Source organism: Festucalex cinctus, chromosome 1, assembly GCF_051991245.1.
Source record: "Festucalex cinctus isolate MCC-2025b chromosome 1, RoL_Fcin_1.0, whole genome shotgun sequence".
NCBI classification, from domain to species: Eukaryota; Metazoa; Chordata; class Actinopteri; order Syngnathiformes; family Syngnathidae; genus Festucalex; species Festucalex cinctus.
In genome coordinates this window covers 33,936,686-33,958,789 of record NC_135411.1, presented here as the reverse complement: position 1 = coordinate 33,958,789, position 22,104 = coordinate 33,936,686, and the positions used below count along the sequence as shown (strand labels likewise).

General features: G+C 40.6%; 1 protein-coding gene across 8 annotated transcripts in view; it reads left to right on the top strand.

Moving 5' to 3' along the window:
• The window catches only part of slc38a12 (solute carrier family 38 member 12), a 38,120-nt gene extending 16,779 nt beyond the window's left edge, over positions 1 to 21,341 (top strand). For all 8 annotated transcript variants that reach the window (XM_077531131.1, XM_077531098.1, XM_077531122.1 and 5 more), the window contains 2 exons: positions 9,939 to 10,032; positions 17,295 to 21,341. In XM_077531131.1, coding sequence (XP_077387257.1) covers positions 9,939 to 10,032; positions 17,295 to 18,058 — 858 coding nt within the window. In that variant the 3' untranslated portion in view covers positions 18,059 to 21,341. The remainder of the gene's footprint in view (positions 1 to 9,938; positions 10,033 to 17,294) is intronic.
• Positions 21,342 to 22,104: the final 763 nt, after the last annotated feature.

The following is a 22,104-nucleotide window of genomic DNA, read 5'->3' as shown; positions in this document are numbered from 1 at the left end:
TTGAAGGGGACACAAAACGGTGGGAATAAATCATAAGTCAAACGCCGGGTGTCGGCGGAATGTAAATGAGCCTTCTGCCGCTGCCGTTAATGTTTAACAATCAGACCGTGAACGCGAGCTGACGATGAATGCGGCGAACATAAAAGCATCCTGGTTTATTAAGGAGTCGAGTAAAACGACACGACTACACCGGTGTCGGTGCCATAAATCTTTGGCTTCTTAGAGGATGTTTAATGTTGTCAGTCATCATCCTGCTGCCGTGTTAACTTTCTCATCTCTCTCAGGTTGGATTTTGTTGAACAATTGTCTGTTGTTACACTTTGTTGCCGACTAATGATGATGATTTGTCCTCTCGCTGTTGATAAAAAGTCACTTTCCGAAAGGTTGAGATGAGGAATTGGTGGTCATTTTTCATCCAAATTGTTCATTTTCAAATCAGTTAATAGACACTTTGATGTATTTGGCCTTATTTTGGAGGCCGCTGCCCGCTGGCTGAACTTGAGCTTCTCGTTTCCCTCCCCTTCAGACAGACCTTTGGTTAACCTCAAGTTTATTTATATAGCCCTTCAACACAAAAACGACTCAAAGGGCATTACAAGCCCACAGATGATCAATATAAAGGACAATCCATTTGTTTCCATTTTTGTGTTCCCATTGGTACATTTTCATTGATGCGTCTTCAGTCATTGGTGTATTTCAATTTGAACTTTCTCTTTGTATGTTCTCATTGGTACGTTCTGTTGGCACATTCATTTGCCGTCCTTATGTTGCCATTAGTATTTTCTATTTACACATTTACCTGGTACAGTACATTTGATTGATACATTCCCTTGGGTGTGATTCATTGATACAAACCATTGGTACACTCTAGTGGTACATTTCATTACTACGTGGATTGATGCCTTATTTTTGGTACATTGGATTGGTAGTTTTTATTGGTATGTCGTTGTATTGACAGAGACCATTTGGTACATTATATTGGTAGTTTGGCACGATCATTCTGTTGGTAAACAGAATTGGTAGGTTCTATTGCTACATTCCATTAGTGCATAGCCTTCATAAGGTCTGTTAGTATTTTCCATTTAGTGTAGTTCCTTTTTATGTTTGTTCCATTGGCACTTGGATTGGCACATTCCCATTGGTACGGTTCCAGTGGTATTTTCGATTGGTATGTTCTGTTAGCATTTTTTTATTGGTATCTTCAGTTTGTACTTTCCATTTGTCTGTTCCATTGACACAAACAATTGATGCATTATGTTGGTACAGCTGTAACATTGGTTGGTTATTGGTACAGATCATTGATACGTTCCATTGCCAATCTTTTGCAGCCTGCGAGGTGTCCTTGTACTTTTCTTAGATCTCATTAGATTTACATTTCATACAGATGTGTGTTGCGGATTGACACAGACTAATTAGAGTGTGCGCTAGCTGTTGCGAGTTCATGTGATACAACAGAAAGCGCCCGAGAAGAAGTAGAAGCTGCTAAGAGGATCAATTGGCTGTGATTTTCTACGCTGATTGATTCCACGGAGGCAGCGTGGCGGGAATGTGGCGGGAGGTGGTTGCGTAACTACGCCATCCGCCGTTGATCTCGGCCTCTTTAGCGGCGCTATGATTGAAAAGATTAAGACGCGGGTGGTGGAGTTTTCCAGAGGGGGTTTTGTCAGCCGCCCTAAGACTCCAATTAAACCCTGGCACGTCCTTGATTGTCCCCCTGCCTTTGGCACATTTAGCTCGCCACGCCGCCTCATGCCGTTTTAACGCCGGATTTATGGCCTCCGTGTGTGGAGTGGGATCAATGCACTACATGTGCTTTATGCTTACGCCTTATTGTTGGCAGCTTATCTTCATGTAGATGTTTCCATTACATTGTGTGGCCGCTGTCCCACATGTTGTGGTAAAGTGAATTTAAAGCTATACCCCCACCACACCCCCTCTCCTTTACACCACCGTGCACGGCACTGCTGATTAATGAACTCACTGCAAAATGTTTTATTCCGAGGAGCCTCATTGACCTTCATTACTTGTGGGAGCCACCATTTTGGATTTTGGCCACACACTCGCTGCCTTTGTCCTGTTGATGGTGTGTGTGTGCGTATGTGTGCGTGTTAAGCTTGTGTAAATTTGGTCCACTCTAACATCTTTAAATCATAATCATTTATACCTTTTTAATGCCCCGTATTTATACCTTTTTGATGCCCCGTATTTGTGTCCACGCCTTCAATTTAACACGTTTACATTAAAGTTAATAGTCTATACACCTCTAATATAGCTTATTCATATCTAGATACTGCTAATGTACCATGTTTATATCATTATAAGCTCCATATTCATGTATACATCCGTCTAATTTACTACATTTTAACATATTTACTTGTGTATACATTTCACTATTTCAGGATGAATGAGTTTAAGGGAAGATATACAGGCGTCCCTCACTATATTGCGGTTCTGTTATTGTAGGTTCAGTGCATCACAGATTTTTATTTATTTTATTTATTGTACAATATAGTACAGTGTAGTACTTTGTTAATGTTAGTTTAACAATAACGTGGTCTACACAGTGGGAGGATGGGAATAGCTCTTTTAATCCCTTTATTCAATAAACGGTAATAAAATACAGTCATCATATCATGCTTAGCACACCTACTTGCAGTCTCAACTGGCACGGTCACTGAAGACCAGAGTCAGTCTGGAGCGTAAACCTCACGATAAGTGATGAGAAATTACTGTGATTACATAATATTTTATACATGTACATAGGGATGGGCGATATGACGATATTAGATCGTTAAGGACTTTAATGTGTTGACGATCTCATAAAGGTGAGAGGTCGTCATGATCGTCTGTAGGGCACATTCTATACAGTTCAACTTTATGCGGGATCAAACTTGGTTTATGCTCGATGCATCCGTAAGTTTTTTTTTTTCTTCTTCCTTCCTTCCCTCCATTCACTCACTCACACAAACACGCACATGAACATACATGGTCTCCCAGGTGGGTGAACTCACGCCAACTGGTACCGAAGGCAAGTGACGGTTCCACTCCTCCAGCTGGAGCCCGACGCAGCCATGAGGTCCGCACGACTCCACAATGCAAAATGATGCAATTTCAGCATCCCCGTCCTTCTGTGACATGTCCACGTTGCCCACACGCGCACCTACGAGAATTTGTAAACTACGCGGGGTCGCAGATGAGCAAATGCTGTCGTAAACAGTGTTTTCTATTTCCCAATTATGTTTTATTTACTTTGCTAACTCATCCCAAACTGTTTTTGTCGATAGTTTGAGGAAAAAAACATTTTCAACTTCTATTGTGGTGTTAAGCGCTGTTCATACACTGTTGGCACTCTTTACTGCCGCCTGTAGTCTGGGAGAATATCGACCACAGCTGCTGACGTGTACCCGACCAACCAACCAATCACAGCACGCACAGTGCACCGTGCGTCACACTCCGGCCTCCCTGCTTGTTTGTAGAGCGGGAAGCCATGGCGGAAAGCCAAAGTGATACCGATTTGGTCCCAAAAAGAAAGTCCACTTCCATAGTGTGGAATTGTTTCAGCTTTTCCCCAGAGGACGAGGCGCAGACAGAAGTAAATTGCAAAGTTTGCGGAGACTACGTTTGGACATTAGATGGCAAAACAACGAACCTGTTTAATCACATGCGGAGGCAGCATCCGAAATTGGACGCCGACACCACACGGATAACAGCCTCTAGCAGCTCCAAGCTAACACAATCCACAGTAACACAGTCATTTACCAAGGGAACTCCATATGGAAAAAACAAGCAAGTGGTGGAAAGAAGTAACTGAGGCTGTTCATTACCATTTATGTTTACATTCGTTGCACTATTTGATAAAAAAAAAAATGCACTATTTCCATTAAAACCTGTTCAGAAAGCTTAGTTGGCTTAAGATTTTTTTTTTTTTCTTTTAGGGTTTTATATCAATTTTAAACATGTTTTAAATTTTGCAAAAATGTTCAGAAATGTGAAGATTAGTCTAAAAATATATGTAAAAAAAAAAAAAAAAGAATTGTGATAAAATCGAGATTGTGATTTTATTTTCAAAGAATCGTGATATGAAATTTTTACCATATCGCCCACCCCTACATGTACATTACTCCATATTTTATGTATAAACCACATGTATATTATATTGAAAGTTGTGTATGTAATGTAGCATGTTTACATTCTATTCAAAAACAAACCCCTCTAAGATTCTTTGCTTAGGTCAAAGCTAATGTTCCGTTCACTTCCAATGTAGCATATTTACACACATTTAATGTTCCATACACCTCTAATGTAGCATAATTGTCCTGTGCGCTTGACCTTGACCAGCAGTGCAACATCTGCGGCATGTTTAAGTAGCAGAAGGCATTATTGAATTGAAGTAGTTTGACGTGGAGGTGCAGTGCAGCGCTGTGCTGTGAGGAGACATCCACCGTGCAGATGGGTTGATGGAGATTATTGTAGCAGGTGCTGAAGTTGTTCAAGCCACAAGGGGTGGGAGAGCTCAAGGAGATCTCAAGGTCAATCATGGATGAGTGACAATCTACGTAAAAAAAAATAAAAAGACATTGTAGAACGCAATCCGTTCCTGGATTTGGTGGATTTCAAAACAAGCTTCCCTTCGGAAATGATCTCAATTGCCCGGTCAAGCTTGGTTTTTTTTGTGTTTTTTTTGTTTTTAAGATTTAATCATCAGCACAATGTTGAAATTCTGATCGGTCGTCTTCATTAATGAAGCAGCAGAATTATTCATCGTTTTCGTCTGGCGACGCTGCATTGACCTCGTCAGCCGTCCTCCGCTGCGACCCCAACCGAGCTCATCTTTTACGAGGGTTTCCATCATACTGCTTAAACACCCTGAGAAGTGCGATCCTTCCTAAAATGATCAGCTTTTCACATCAAATTTTGAGAATTTTCCAGCCATGTGCACATTTCAGTGTTAACGTGTCAAACCATGAAAAAAATAGTAAACCACATTGTTCTATCTTAATAAATACTGAAGATACCAAATGTTTTTTTTTCTCCTAAAATATACACTTGTTTCTGTTTATATTAAGATTTCGCTCTGTCAATTTTGTGACTTTGTCATTGCTGTATTACAAATGTATTCTTTTAAAATGACACATTTTAAAATTCTGCCTTTTTCCTCATGTGACAATTCTTTTTCTCATCATAATAGTATAAAAAAAGTCCTATGAAACTGTGAACTATTACTTTTATCATTAAATTGACATTTTCTGGAAATAGAACTTTTTCTATTCTTTTTTTTTTTTACTCATATACCAACCTTTTTTTAAAACTTTTTTTTTTTTTACTGAAATGGAAAAGAGTACACTATCTTTTTACAGTAGACAGATAATCTAATACATTTGTGAAGTACTGCTTAGAGTACTCATCACCTTCATATGAGTGAAGATGAGTGTTTATTCTTGTTTATGCTGCTAAATGATAGATTAAAAGTCACCCCACCCCCAGCCGGTTGACAAGCTGATCACTGATGAAGGTGACATCATCAGCGTCAGTGTGCTAAATGAGACGTTTCTCCTCTGTCATCCACAACACCTGCTCACACAAACCTGAGAGCCCAGCACGCACGCACGCGCACACACCTACACACAAACACAAAAACGTGAACTAGTAACTGTGTAACATGAGCGTCCGCGTGACAGGCAGCTGATTGTTCCAATTTTCTTCTGTCAAATGCACAAACAGAACAAAAAGCAGATGGAAGGAAATGTGAGTGGCAGGGACGTCAACTCAACTTTAGTTGAGCAACAAAATTATTGGGACAGCTGACAGGACAGGAAAGAAAATGTACAGCTATGACGTGTGACACGTTTCTCTGCAATGAAATTCATGGAAATAGTCATCGACTAAGCGCATGGTAGTGTTTTGGGTAACATACGAGTGTAAAACAACAAAAAACGTTAGCAGCCAATGGTAATGCGGAAAAACAACTTTTGTGATAAAGGAATCTTATTTGTCATACAAGTGGACCATATTTAACATAAAAAAAACATTTATAAATACTCATGCTGTTAGGCGATTAAAAATGTAATCTAATTAAAGGATTTTTAATTAATTGATCTTATCTATTTTAATCTCATATCTGCTAATGGTCCCCAAATAAAGAATTTGAATTCTAGTACATTACAAAATTGTAGTTGCATGACTAATCAATTGAATACACTATAAGAAGAGAAGATTTGAAATCCACATTTTTATTGTTGAATAATTATGTGCTTCATAAATGATATTCAAAAGAAAGAAATTAAGCACATCAACAATTAGGCCAGCCATTATTTTAAAAGATAATCTAAACTTCAATTTTGTGAATAATAATAATAAAAAAAAAAAAATTGGACCATATTGAATCTAAACTTCCATAAGCTGAGGTTCGGTGTATGGGTGGCATGAGATAAACTGATAAACGATGGTTTAACGATATATCGATACATGGGTTTTATGTATCGATATTGGGATCGATATTTTAAACCCAGCCCTAACCAAACACACGGTTTTTGCCACAAATTCAAGCTTTTGACAAACATGCACGAAAATGTCAAAGTAATGACCAGGACATGTAGACAGTATTTGTAGACACCAGGTTATCAGCCAAAAAAAAGTTGATTCAGTGTTGAGTTACCCTTTAAATGATAAGTCAGGCTGGAGCTGCTTCCGTGATATTCTTTTTTACAAAAGGTGACTGCGCTCTTGTTAATAGTCCCCTCTTTGTTCTTTTTATAAATAAACTTGCCGTTTAACCGCTAGCACTACCAGAATTTTAAAACGACTAGATCTCTCAGAGCTGTCATATTGAGCCTAATATGGTTATTACTCGCTGTTTTGAGTAACTAATAAGGCCCCTCTCTTGCTTTTCTGGGGCAGACGCACGGTTGTAGCTTTATTGATTTCAATAATCAGGCTTGTACTACCAAAACCGTCATGACTCCATCACATCTAGCAGTTTTTTGTTTTGTTTTTTTTTCTATTCTATAGGCTTTTACTATACCTTGAACTGCGTCACAACTTCGAGTGAAGTGGGTGCGGCTCCTTTTAGGGAGTGGGGCTTGGGTCTTGTTCGGACTTAGTGTCTGGAACTCCCGAGTCATCCAGCGACCAGTCATCGTGCTTTGTCAGACTCCCTGTCAGCTTCGTCTCAGAATGTCTCCTCTGTATATATTTTTTTATTCGCCGTGGTGATCTAGCTTGTATCCAGAGCCAAAGTCTCCGTGATGAATGGCAGTTGCCCAGCGGCGCCAACTACGGAAGCCCAACGGCGCAACCCCGCGGGTCCCGGCGACATGGAAGATGTACATTGAAAAGAATGGAAGCGTCAAAATGACACCTCTGGCGGATCTAGGTCTGCCTCGCTCTCCTGTGCTGCACTTGCGTCCATGTCTGCTGTTGTCACTGCTAGTAGCGGGGCACCACTAAAGCCTACGGGTCCCTCGAGGGCCACATTTTAAATGCTTGCCATTGACTTGCCACTCACGATCAATTGCGTTATTTTTTTAACACACTAATTTGCAGCGTAATTAATTAATCTAATTAACACATTAAACTGACAGCCCTAATAAATACTTAACTTTGGCAACCTCTCATTTTTAACATTCTCATATAAAAGTTTACTACTATTCATATTAATACATTTAATTATTTTCATAATATTATTGATACAATAATTCTATCATTAATTTAATATTTTTTAAGACGTATTATTTGTTTAGCATTGGAGGGAAAAAGGCAAAAAAAAAAAGTAATTGTTTGATGCTGTGCTCATAAAATGTCGCTCCCATCTTTATGCGTTTCCATTGATCAGTTTGACACTCAAAGAAATCATTGCGTTCATTTCTATATTTGTCAGTTCAGCTGGCATCCATTTATGGTAGCGATCGAGGTCCACGCGGTCCTTCCTCTTCCTCGCTGTGTGAGCCGTGGCGGCCAGCCGGCGTCTTCGTCTCACTCGGTTTGTTTTGCCCATTAAGACGTCGGCCTGCCCGCTGGCCATTTATGGCCCACTTTTCGCTCTTGCGTCTTCTCTCTTCCTCTTCTTCGTCTCTGCTTCCTTTGTCCATTCTGCACATTTTCATTGTCACGGCCAATAATCCTTGTTGACTGGGTTTGGTATCATTAAGCATAAACAAAAGTTTTTTGGGGACATAAATTCTCTGTGTTCATAAACAATATGGAAAGGTTTGGTCTGTTTAGGAGGCAAATTGTAATCCTACTAGTATTAGTAGTTATAGTCAACGTTTGCATGTAATGAGCCATGATGGAAAGCAAATCAAAAGATGTCTCATTGTTACTGCTAATTAAGGGGATGTCAAATCAAGAAATGTTTTTTTTGTTGTGTGATGTGCTGATATTTTAGTCATATGCTTCACTTTGCCGTTTTTCTTTGATTTGCCATCTTGCCTGGGGCCAGTAACCTTTTTATGAGAAGCTAATAGGATGAATCCCAGAACTTGTATCCATCAGCGCCTTGGTCACCTTTGCAGTTTCTCATCCCCCTGACTCAGCTGTTATTGCGTCTTTGCAGTGTGTGTGATTACGTCCGATCGTCCGGCCAGCCAGGTGGAAGCCTTGTGCAAACCAAGTGCTTATGGCAATATCCTGGGTAAAGTCACCTCTCTTAGAAAAGTGGACATTTTAAGATTCAAAGCACCCCCAAAATTGAACAAAAATTCTGCCCCCAGCGTGTTTCATGTACAGTAGCTACACAAGGTCAATCACAACAAAAACAAAAAAAGTCTTAAGAAAAGACGCAGGAAGTCAGCCATTTTGTTTGGGACAATTTTAGAGGTGGTTTGCCCTCCCAGAATTCAGCCCTTAAAACCAGTTTCACATAGCAATATGAAATTTGGTGGTCATGTCTATCATGTTGGGGGGGTCAAGAAGCCATGCTTAAAAATAGTACGGTAAGTCTGCCAGTTTGGTTTGGGTCAAAGTGCACCCTATAATAAAAAAAAATTCAACCCCCCAAATTTAGTTTCCCATAGCAAAATGGAATTTGGTAGACATGTCAATTATGATAGCATGTACAAAAAGTCTCAAAGCCATGCCGGAAAAGTCACCACAAGTTCACCATTCAGAAGTTTTCCATTTCAGTTCAAAGTGACAAGTTTTTGTTTCGAAGCACACCTGCAATTAAAAACCGAACAAAATTCCGCCCCTGAAGCGTGTTTTACTTAGCGACATGAAATTTGGTAGACGCCTTTATCAAGCGTAAACCCACAAAAAGTCTCCCAAACACCTGCCTGTAAAGACATATTTTTCCCAGAATTCCCTCTTCCCTGCTTGACTCCAATCTCTTAACAAATCCCCCGACCCCATCCTCTGACATGTACTTTGTGACCTGGTAGTCCAGTAAAAGAATGCCACTGACAGCTTTGCAAGTTGTACCCCATTAGGCTTACGCATGTTTGTAGACCTAACATGAGTTCTGGCTACATTACCAGGTATCGAGTCGTTAAACAGCGACGGAAAATGACACGTTTAAACGAGCAAAGTGAGTTTATGCAACATGTAGCTGATGTGCCATAACACACTAAAGCATCACTTTGAATGGTTGGTTAGTTAGTCAGCCACCGTGAATCTTGGTCATCATCATCATTATCATCATCATCAGCATCATCATGATTCTTGATGATGTTTACCAGTAGTCGTATAACCATTAATGGCCTTTTTCTTGTGTCCTTTCCAGAAGATTTGGACAAATAGAGGTCAAAATGACATTTTCTTGAAGCATTACACTGCTTTAGCTGCTTTTTGCTGTGTGAAACAGCAAGTGGTTGCAGTCAGTAGTCCAGAAAAACTGGCCCTGCAGTGCCCTATAAGATCAGCTGGCATTTATTAGCTTTTGAATAATAATTAAAATTACAATGATGTCTTTTTTTTGTTTGTTTGTTTGTTTATGTGCCCTGCAGAGCGTCTTCACTGTTCTTTTGGGACCTTTCACTTTCTTCAATGCACAGAAGACCAAATATCTTCAGATTCTCACTTCACTCATGCGCTGGATTGGTAAGACTTTTCTTTCCACTTTATCACACTAAAGATGTAATATCAACTTGCTTTCCGGTTTACAGGGGGAGGCTGTTACGAATAGACAGACTACCATTTTGATTCGGTTCCATTTACATGAAGAATTAGTCATTTGAATGAAAAAATTCAGTCCCTAAAGCCCGTTTCATGATCAACTTATAATTGTTAAACATGTCCAACATGAGTAGACCCACAGAAAAAAGTGTGAGGATGGCGTGCCCGAAAGAACACAGAAAGTCTGCCATCTTGGCTTGAACTTGCCTGTTTAGGGTGTAACCACTTCGCCAGATTTAAGACAAAAAAAAATAAAATTCAGCCCCCCAAAAATTCAGCCCCCAAAGTTTGCCGAGGCAAAAATGAAATTTGGTCTGTTATGAGTCGGCCCACAAAATGTGTCAAGACGTCTTGCTTGGAAAGACGGCGGAAGTCTGCTATTTTGGTTTGAAGCAGCCATTTTAGGGTCATTTTTGGCATTTTCAGTGGTTCTTTGAATGTTTTGTAAATTCAGCACTGGAATCCAAATGCACTAAGCAACCTGAAACTTAGTAATCAGGTTTATCACAAGTTGACCCACAAAAAAACTCAAGAAGTCATGTATATAACGGAAGTCTATCATTTCGCTTTTAAGCATCCATTTTAGGGTCATTTAGATCATTTCCATTCAGTGTGATTGTTACCAATTTTCAAGCGCTTATTTTAGATGTACAGGTAATGGTTAAGTTGTGAAGAATATTAATTTTTCCTCATTATGTGTGGAGCGTGCAGGAAATTTTCTCATTGACTGGCTGAAAGAGGAGAAGAAAAAAGGTCAAATGTATTGTGAGGCCAATGATATTATTAAATCCTCCGACGGTACTCTTCTGACTATTTGGGAATTCATCCTTGCCCCCTCCGGTGGGGTCGGTGGCGTTGAGGTGCGTCCATCAAAGGTCCGGTCCCGCTCGGTGTCTCGGCTTCCCATCTCCCCTCTCATTCGTCACTCTGACAAGCTTGACGGGCCGTCCCACCCTTGATTGGACTGTCACTCACAGCCGCCTTGAAGGAAAATAAAGTGCTCGTCCGAGGGGGCCGCACTCAGACCCGCAAACAGTGGCGTCGGGGCACTGACGAACGTTGAGAGTAAAGAGTGTGTTACTTGCTGAACCTTTCACTCTTGGTCCGTCTTGATCCACTCATGGTGCTGCCACTAAATGTGCTACTTTCCTCTTTGTGCCACCGCATTTATTGAACAGTTTTGTCATGTTAATACATCTAAGGTCATCCCTTCGACATTTGAGAGTTCAAATATTTCCAAACAACTGCTTATACCACCCTTGTACCATTTTTTTCCTAGGTTCGATCCTTTCACTCTGTCTCCCTGCCTTTCATCATTCCCTCCTGTCCTTCCTTTCATAACTTTTTCCCTTCACCCCTTCCTTCCTTCCTACTTTTGTTTCATTTATAAAGTGTCGAGCTACTTTTATCCAACCCTGTACATCACGCTCATTGGTTGTGTAGTGGTTGAGACGTAGCGTGTGACACTGTGTTGACTTCATCCTCCGTCACCTTTTGTGATGTCAGGGTTAAGGGGGCAGCTCAGCGTGATGCGGGCTCCGCCTCCCGGCCTCGCCGTGAGGCCTTGTCACGCCAGTTGCCGCTCGGCTGTCGTCATTCAACTCCTGCACAAGCCACATGCATTGTTGTCTGATTTTTAATCAGCAACTTCTGACTATTTCTTGGTGTCACTTTGACGTTCAATATTTTCTTCTTTTTGAAAAGATAACCTACTCACCAAGTCACCTAATTAGCTAACTGACTAGAGCAATACGTAGCAATTACTACTGTAGGTAGCTCATTAACTCACTATCGGACTTATTAATTTCCTAGTGCCACTAATAGCGTATTTCCACCGCAGTGTGCGAAGCCAGCACGGTGTTGGCGAGCGTTTCCATTACAGCTGACCGTGTCGGAAGTGGACCGTGGCGAACTGCTCGCGGTCCTCTCGCCTCCCTTGGGCCAGAGCGAGCCCAGGACATGATGTAAAACACCACGGCAGTTGATTGGGCGGTCGGTCCTGTGATGTCATCAGTAATGGACATCGGCGAGGGGGAAAAAACGCTCCCACTCCTATCAGCGTGTATCGCTTCAAAGGCTTTCAGACGATAAAATATCATCCTTTTCTTCGTGGCGGTGATCCTACTTGCGCTGTGAGCTCTGAAGAAGCGCCACATCTTAAGCACCACAATAAAACAGAACGAGCAACGGATACCGGGCAGCGTCGTCTTCCATGGTTTCTGTGATTTGGTTATGTGTTGTTTCCCGCGCTCGACTATTGTATCGCAGCCGGTTATTCCGCCCAGCGACCCATATGCACATTGGAGGTGGAAACGCAGTGCGTGCGTGGGTTGGGCTGGGCTGGCCCATCAGCGAGCCGAACTGCGCGGTGCTGGGCTGCAGTGGAAATGCACTGTAAGTCACTAGCTATCTAGCTCACCCAGGCAATCACACACATACCAGATGAGTTGCTCTAATTTATTCACTAACTAATTTCCTGACTAGCTAGCTTACTGACAACATAACTGACTAACTCACTTTCTGGCATTTGTAATATATCTATCAAAGATTTTGGACCAGTTACGCTAATGTGCCGTGTCATAGTGGTTGGGAATCACTGCACTAAAACATGAAATTATTCACTTAAGAACTAGCTAACACATTAACTCTTTCACTGACTTAACCACTCACCAAGCTAACACGTTATTCTATTAGCCGACTAGCTCACTCTTAAATCTATTTTCTAACTCAAAAACTAGTAAGATCCCCAAGACACTCATGTACTTGTTAGCTAGATGTCTCATTAATTCATTAACGAGCATATTTACTCACTCACTAATTTACTTGACAATTCTCTCGCTCATCAACTCACTGACTAGCTAATTCGCAAACTCATTCCTTGATTAACTCAGTTTTAGATTTGCTTCCTGACCAACTCAACCTGAGCTTGCTCACCAATACACTCACTCGCTTGCTAACCAGCCGGCATATGAAGTCAAATCAAGTCATCTTTATTTATATATTAACATATTCACTCGCTAACAAGCTCACTGACTAACTTGCTTGCCAATTGGCAGCATTCGACTTTCTCACTATCACTAACTAGCCAGCGAACTCACTAAATAGTTCATTAATGCAATAATTAACAAACTCATTAACTCACTCACTACCTCAGTCACTAACTCGCCACCTAACGCACTCCTCTTTTCCCAACTTGCATAGCTACAATTGAGATTGACGGCCTTTCACCATCATTTGATTATTCGAGCGAGTCAATGCCATATCCTGTGAAGCGAACCTCCTCCAAGGCGAGCACGCCGGCCGATGTCTCCTTGGAGTGTCCAGTGTGTGTGCTCGTGTGCATGCGTGCGTGTGTGCGTGCATGCGTGTGTGTGAATGTGTTTGTTTGTCAGTGAGATGGTCCTCAGAGGACTGTTAAGTTGAAGTATCAAGGTCATTGGCAGGCCTGCGACGCAAAGATAAATCACACTGGCTGCTGCTAGCTAGCACGCTCAATCGTGTCTGTGTGTTGTGTGCGCGCGTGCATGTGACGACTTTATCCTGACGGATATCCGACTGCTGTTGTCGGAATGAGAGCGCTTGATGGAGGAGGGAGTCATGTGGACATCACAGATGGTTGGAGACATTTTTCTTATTCTATGTCGTCATTAAGAATATAGAAACCAAGAAATTATAAGCCCATTGCGCAGACATAACCTTTGGATTTGAAACATCCGGTGCTGTTCCACTCCAGCCCTGTAGGTGGTGGTAATTACAATGTGGTTGTCAATTACTCACTAAGTAACTTAATAACTGACTTGCTAACTAGGCATTCTCATTACTCACTCCTCTAGCATTAATTTATTGGATTGCATTCTAACTAACTCACCAACTCATTCATTAAAAATTAATTACTCAAACCAAATCACTCACAATCTATTTTATTTATGTAACTAACTATTTAACTGGCTCAATTTTTCACCAACTACCCTTCTAACTACCTCAGTAACACACAAAATAAACTGTCGCCTAAAACTCATGCTCTCACTCAATAATTAACCAGTTTACCTGGCAGTTTAAGTGCACTCAATAACTAACTTGTCACTTTTTCACCAACTACCTACCTACCTCTGCACACTTATCCTGCCAACTTTAACTCACCAATTAACTTAAAACTCACGCATGCACTCACTAAAAGCGCGCTCACTCATGCCTCACACACTCAAATAGCACGATATCAGTGGCTGATAATTATCGGCAATTATCGACCAAACGTCATACAAATAAACCAGATAATAAAGAAAACCGCCAGTAATAATAGAAATGCCGCGTTGGTCCATCTATTGTGGTTGTGGGTCAAGTTGTGTCAAACTCCTCAACCCCTCCCCTCTCTTATGGGAGTGTCGCATATTTGTGACGCCATAATATGCACAACCTCGTGTTGACAGAAGATGCATCATGGTGACATGGCAGTCGCCAGTGTGGGCTTTCTTTTCTGTGTCTGCCCAAAATATTAATACATGACTGTTTTGTATTGGCAAATTCAAAATGAGTTACTGGTTGTCTTTGATGAAGAGATATCAATCAAATTCTGCTTCAAGTTTTACACTATTATTGGCTAATTTAAATAGGTTATCGACATCGGCACTTTCTAAATGATTGGTTTATCGGTATTGGTTGAAAATAGCATTACCGTGCATCCCTACTAAATAGTCAGCTCTTTGACTCTCTCACTTAGTGACGCACTAATTTAGCGTCCGACTCCCTCACGTGCACCCCTACCCAAGCTGAGCCACGCTACCACAGTAACACACTCACTCACTAACTAATGTGCTAACTACACACTTTGTGGCAACTATTAAAACAACAGCTGTCACTTTGTATGATTGGGAATAACGCCGAGTAAGAATGGAACGATGTTTCTCATTATTATTATTAGTGTTGTATTTCGCACTCGAGCGCCTGATTGACTTTTTACATTTCCAAACAAATAATGCTTTCCTTACCAATGGTGTCTTGTCATAAAATTAGCATATAAAACGGTGTGAATTTAGTTTTTTAGTTTTTTTCCTCATTTAGGCAGCTGCATTTCATGCTGTGTTTAACGTGTGTGTGTTTTGTTTTGTTTTTGGTTAAAAAACATTTACTGCAGCGACAATGCGGGCCCCGTCTTTTTATGACGCACAGCCAAATAAAACCTGAAGCAGCAGAAGGCTGTAATAATGCCACATGAATGAGCAATAACACTTAAATGTGTCACAAGCAATCAAGTGTTGATGGGAATTCATGGTCCGCTCGGACTCCAAAATGAAAGTTGGTGGCTTGTGCTTAAAACCATGCCAAATTGATGACATTTTGGGACCTTTAATAGGCTGCTTCAATCAAACCTAGCAAACAAGCATTTGATATTCACCATCTATGTCCTTTAGTTGAAGGTCACAGAGTCAAAGGTTTGGGTCAGACGTCAAGGTCTTCGCAAAGTCCAACAGGTCAAACACAAAAACATGTATTTGTTTCCACAATTTTGTTTCACTAATCTCAGTCAGCGGATATCTTGTAGGTATGTCGCCGTGTGTTTGTTTTCTTTTGAAGGTCAATTGACTTTGACGTTGAGGCAATTGTCTGAGGCAAAATTTGACAGGCAAAGAGGTCAAACATCAAATTGTGACAAATCATACGTCAAATTAAAGGTCTTGATGAGGGCTTTTTTTGTCTGTAATTATTGTGTCAGTCTGGTGTTATATGATGGCATAATCACTGAAAAAGACATCCTTCATGTAACCATTTTCATTTTTCTGTGTGAATATTGCTGCTGTGACAATTGAATCCATATAGCCATCTAATCCATCCAAATTGACCTACTAATCTACTCAAATCTAAATTTACCTACCAAACCTAATCTCAGCTACATATGCCCGTCGAATCTAAATCTAATCCAATTGAAATGTATCCACCTAATGTTATTTGAATGTACAGCACCTACAAAATTTCCTTTCCTTATCTAATGTAATCTAAATTGACCTACTTAATCTGATCTAAATTTATGTATATGCATAATCTAAATTCACCTACCTACCTACGTAATAAAATACATCACCTCATCTAAATGTACCTACCTAATCCAATCTAAATATACCCATCTAATTTAATCTAAATTTAGTTTACCTTCCATAACTAATCAAATCTAACCTCACATATAATCTTAATTTACCTATCTATTAATCTAAATGTACTTTATCTAATATGCCGGTAATCTAAATTTACCTACCTCATACTGTATATCATCTCATTATAATTTACCTACTTAAATACAAGCTAAATCATTGTCTATCTATCTAATCTTGTATTTAAATGTACTTTCTTTATGTAATCTAATTTTACCTACCTAATACTGTATATCGCCATCTAAATTTACCTACATAATCTAATGTAAAAGTACCCATCTAATCTCACCTAAATTTACATATTCAATTTAAATTTACCTTCTTTTTCTAATCTAAGGTAATCTAAATTTACCTACCTAAAAAAAATGAAATCTAAATTCACCTTCCTAATCCTAAATGTAAATTTACATCCTTTACAGAATCTCATATCAAAGTATCTACCTAATCTAATGTAATATACACTAGACTAGGGGTGTTAAAAAAAAAAATCAATTCGGCAATATATCGCGATACTACAGCACACAATTCTCGAATCGATTCAATAGGCAGCCGAATCGATTTTTTAACATACATTTTTGATGGAAAAATACTCAACAATATGTCTAACTTTCACACCTTAAGCATGGAAGAATGTTTGAATGAATTATATTAATGGAGCATTAAGCCTTAATATTTTATTTCAACGCTGTTCAAACATGAAAAATGTTACAGCCTGTTTGTTCAATAAAGTGGCTTACAGTTATAAGACTGAAGTTTCAGATCAATAAATAATAAATTTTCATACAAATCTTACAGTGTACATGTGCAAGTTTACTGAATGGTATTTTCTAAATTTGAGTAAAAAAAATCGCAACAATCGACTTGTAAATTCATACCGGGATTAATCGGTATCGAATCGAATTGTGACCTATGAATCGTGATACGGATCGAATCGTCAGGTACGAGGCAATTCACACCTCTACACTAGACAAATTTAAACCTACCCGTCTTTCTTCATCTAATTTTAACCTGTCTATACTCATTGCCCGATTTGATTGCCCTCAGCCTTCACCATGATGATCATCCTGGCGCTCCTGCGCATCGGCGCGGGCGCCGGCGAGGGCCACCCGCCCGCCGCCTCCCTGGCGGGCGTGCCCAACTTGTTCGGCGTGTGCGTCTACTCCTTCATGTGCCAGCACTCGCTGCCGTCGCTGGTGACGCCCATCTCCAACAAGAAGCGCGTGGGCGTGCTGGTCCTGGCCGACTACGTGCTGATCCTGGGCTTCTACGCGCTGCTCTCCTTCACCGCCATCTTCTGCTTCGACAGCGCGCTCATCCACGACATGTACACGCTCAACTTCACCGACAACTGCCACGTCCTGGACGTGCCCGTCCTGCGCTACTTCCTGGGCCTCTTCCCCGTCTTCACCATCAGCACCAACTTCCCCATCATCGCCGTCACCTTGCGCAACAACTGGAAGACGCTCTTCCACCGGGACGGCGGCACCTACCCGTGGGTGGTGGACCGGGTGGTCTTCCCGCTCATCACACTGGTGCCGCCCATCGTGGTGGCCTTCTGCACGCACAATCTGGAGTCCCTGGTGGGCATCACCGGCGCCTACGCCGGCACGGGCATCCAGTACGTGGTGCCCGCCCTGCTGGTCTACCACGCCCGGCGCCACGTGGAGCCCGTGACGGCTCGGCACGCCGTCAACCCGCACCGCTCGCCTTTCCGCCACGCCGCCTGGGTGTGGTTCGTGGTGCTGTGGGCCATCTTCTGCCTCATGTTTGTCACCGCCAACATCATCCTGACCGACACCAAGAAGTGACATGCCCACTTTGTGCCTTTATTATTATTTTGACAGAATTCTACCTATTTTATCAAGAAAGGACAAATTATACAGTTTTCTATTTGTTTGTCCTCATTTGGGTTGAGCCAATCACAGGGACGCAAGAGATGACGTGGAAAAATAAAACGGAAATGCCATTATAATCTCGATGTAATGTAATTTGTGGTTACATGCGGACAAATTTATGATTGTATTTATTTTTATTTATTTATTTTTTTCCCCCATTTTAGCCACAATATACCGGTAGATATAAAGTCTGCACAAACTGCTAATTTTGTGGGCACAAATTACAAAACTTTTGATTAAATTTACCATTTGTGGCCACAATGTACTAATTTATGAGCACATACTACAAATTTGTGGCCACAAATGACATGGAAAAATTACTAATTTGTTTCCACCATCTAATAGAAATAGAAATAGAAATGTCATATCTGCACAAAATTATGGCAATATTTACTACCAGTAATTAAAACGGTGTTTAGCTCTTACACGGCAAAATTGGAGAGTGAGAATTGCAGACTTTCATTTGTGAGAGTTCATTTTAACCCCCAAAGCGTCATTTTTCAGAGTTAAATGGTGTTCACAGTAGGTGTCAGTTCAGTCACCGAGAGTTAGATTAACTCAACATAGTGGTAGCTTCACTCTGCCTTGCATCTGCATGTCTCCAATTTGAGAGACAAGTCAGCAGCATTTTCCTCCTCCTCCTTGCTTATGACTGGGAAACACTGACAGACAAAAGCAGTTTGGGCCCATGAAGTCGTTTTCACCCTCGGTCAAAACTGTGGTAACAGTAACATGCTTCAAATGAGCAGACTGAAGCAGGTTTACGTCCGTCTATCCGGGTCAGTACGGACAGTCCTCTGTCCGTGTATATTTTTGCGTTATAAGGCACTTGCTGCAAAGTGGGCATCCGTCAAATTTGGACGTTAAAAGTATTTACAATGCTCAACATACCCTCTTGCTCGATAGCTCAGAGGTTAGGGTCACCAACTTGGGTAACCGGGTACTTGGGAGTGAATCCAGGTCAGGGCAATACTTCTAGCAGTCAACTTTTAAGAGTGTCTAAAAAGCGTTAACTCCTGTAATGATAATTTAACTCTGCTTTGAGAGACAAAAATGTACTCTCTCCCAGTGTGCAATATTTCACTATTTTAAAAAATGTTGATTTCCTTGTGGAAAGTGTGGAGGTGCAGTATATAAACTTGAAAAACTGTTCAAATCAACTCTGAGAGACAATTCAGCACTGGGCCTTTTGCTGTGTAGATGAAGCTAAAATGTGTGCAGAAATGACTAATCTGTGCCCATGAAATGCTAATTCATAGCTACGAGACCATAAAAATGGTGTACGTCTTTAAATTTGGAATGCTTCCCCCACTACCCCATGTCATGTCTGGGTCTCCTTCTGCAAACAAGCATTCACATTCACTCGCAACGACAATTTTTCAGTTCGAAGCTCAGTAAGTAAGCCGGAGTAGCCAGAGAAAAGCCATGTAAGAACGGGGAGTTGCAAAGAGGCAGACTGCCAAAAGGACCAAATATGAACGCTTTATTTTGACGCTATAAAATGAGCAACATGTCAAATGTGTTTAGTTACTGACGCGTGTGTGGCCTGATAACTATTTAAAGGAATGAAAAGTTTGGTAACGGCAACACCAGAGTCTAATAAATGTTATAACAATGTAATAACACTGTTATTGTATTTCACTGTTTTAAGTTATAACAGTTATTTGCAAGCATTTGTGAAAAACTTTCTTTTTTTTTTTTTAAATCTGTTTCATTTTCAAATCAGGCTCTAAGGAGATGTGTAAAAAAGGATGTGCACTGACCACTTTACCAGATGCACTTTCATGGAGTGTGTCATTTCAAAACATTATATATATTTGCATGTTTCACGTTCCAATTCATTTGTATTGGTATCATAACCCAAGCTCCCTCAAAAATGAAGGGATCACTTTGCCATCCACTCAAAAGGTTAGGTGGAAAATATTTTTTTGCGTCATCCCCTTGATCTCTCCAGCCCAGGATGACCTTGGCCGTCTTGTTGCCAATCTTCTGCCGACCTTTCAGATCTTTCAAGGGAATTCAAGTCAAAAGTTGTCGTTTTATGAACGCTAGTCTAAACAAAACATTCTGATTAATATTGCATTTGTGGAATATGAGCCGAGCAGTGAAATCCATCCGTTTTTATCCAACTAAGGGTGTGGCCATTGCTGTCGACTGAAAGTGACATTGCATTGCTCAGCTAAAGGAACAAGCAATCACGGCTCACCTGTTTTATGGATTTTGTCATGTAATGTTTGTAATGTCATTTTCAGCCGACAACTAGTGAGAAGATGGCCGACCCCTGAGTTAGATAAAAACAGGTGTTTTAACCACTGTACTAGTGTTTGAACTTGTCACCCTGACCACGACAGCTTCCCACCAGTGGGAAAAACTCAGTAATGCACATTTCTGCATGATTCTGCCATCTTATGCGTTTTTGCTGTTTTTATTTATTTTTTTATTTTTTGGAGTGATCTATGGCTTTATTGTGGTTTTAGGGCTGCTAATAATTTCAACCTCAAACTCCTGTAGCTAAATAACCCCAAAATATTGGGAACAACATGCCATTACATTATGCTGGTGTACCAAATGAGCTGGCTAGTCAGTTTTGTTCATACATCCTGGATGTGTATTACACGCACATTTGAGCTGTTTTTTTACTGTTATTACACAGTTATAACAGAGTAATAAGTGTTATGAGGTTATGACGCTGCTAGACAGTTTCAACACTTACTACTTCTTTCTCCATTACGCATTACAACAGTTATGGGATAGTTATGGCACTTTTAGCTGCTATTGCCACGATGACAGTGTTGTAACTGTTACACTGTTATACCATTTTTTAAAAGCATAATGTATATTAAGTTACAACACTGACAGACTTGTTTTTTTCCCCTTGCGTTTCCTTTTTAAATCAGGGAGGAAAACACACATTGGGCAGAGAGATTTATGTTATTTAATTGGATATGCCGTTTCCGATAGCATAGCATATAAAGCTGTGCAGAAGATCGCTAACGGGAAATGTTTCCGTGGCAACAGTGGTGCCTTTTGATTGGATCCTTGTGCTTGTTCTGTTTTTGTTTACCCGACAATCCGCCAGTGTGCAAACGTGTTTGTGGCACGTGGCGTGTAGCTTTCACATGACAAATGTGTTGTTGTTTTTAAATAAAAATTTAATTTTCAATGAATCGTAAATAAAGTTAATATTCATCATTCATTCATTGACTTTGTCTTTTCATGAATAATGAGGGCAACTAGAGTTCATTTGAATAAGCAAAAATAATGTGACAATAAATATGCTGATAAATGTGACCTTTTAGTATACAAATTGTATAAATAAGCGAGACATTTTGCAAGCATTTAACAAGTCGTTAGCCCACATTGAATGATATGCTGTGGAAGCATTTCTGTTTATTTCAATTTAATGGCCACAAGCTCATCACTCATTGCAGTCTTCCCCTTTCACATTTATATATTCATATGAATCATTTTTATCCACACGTTTTATTATCCGACTAGATAAATGTGAGGGTGCACAAGTGGCGGCACAAAGGTGTGAGCTTCATTGTGAGCGGTTGTCCTGATGGGGGGGGGGGGGGGGGGGGGGGGGGGGGGGGGGGGGGGGGGGGGGGGTGGTCGAATGTTGTCTATAAAGACTCAGTTTGCATCATTCACATTGAAAGAGCTGTTCAAATGACTCGATTGGTTCGTCACTACTAAACTCTACTAAACCCGCAACTAACACTAAACCAGCGTCCGGTTTAGGGTTGCGCATGATGGCTGACATCACTAATCTCATCAATCACAATCACATACATATCTGACATCACTGCTAACATCAGTGGGGCCACCATAACTCGTTTAATGGCTGTCGGCAAAAGAAAGAAAAATAAATAAATGTGAAAGTCACTATTTTAAGCCTATCAAGCAGTCAGTTATTGAATTAATCTTTGCTGCCAGACAAATTGACAATTTAGAAT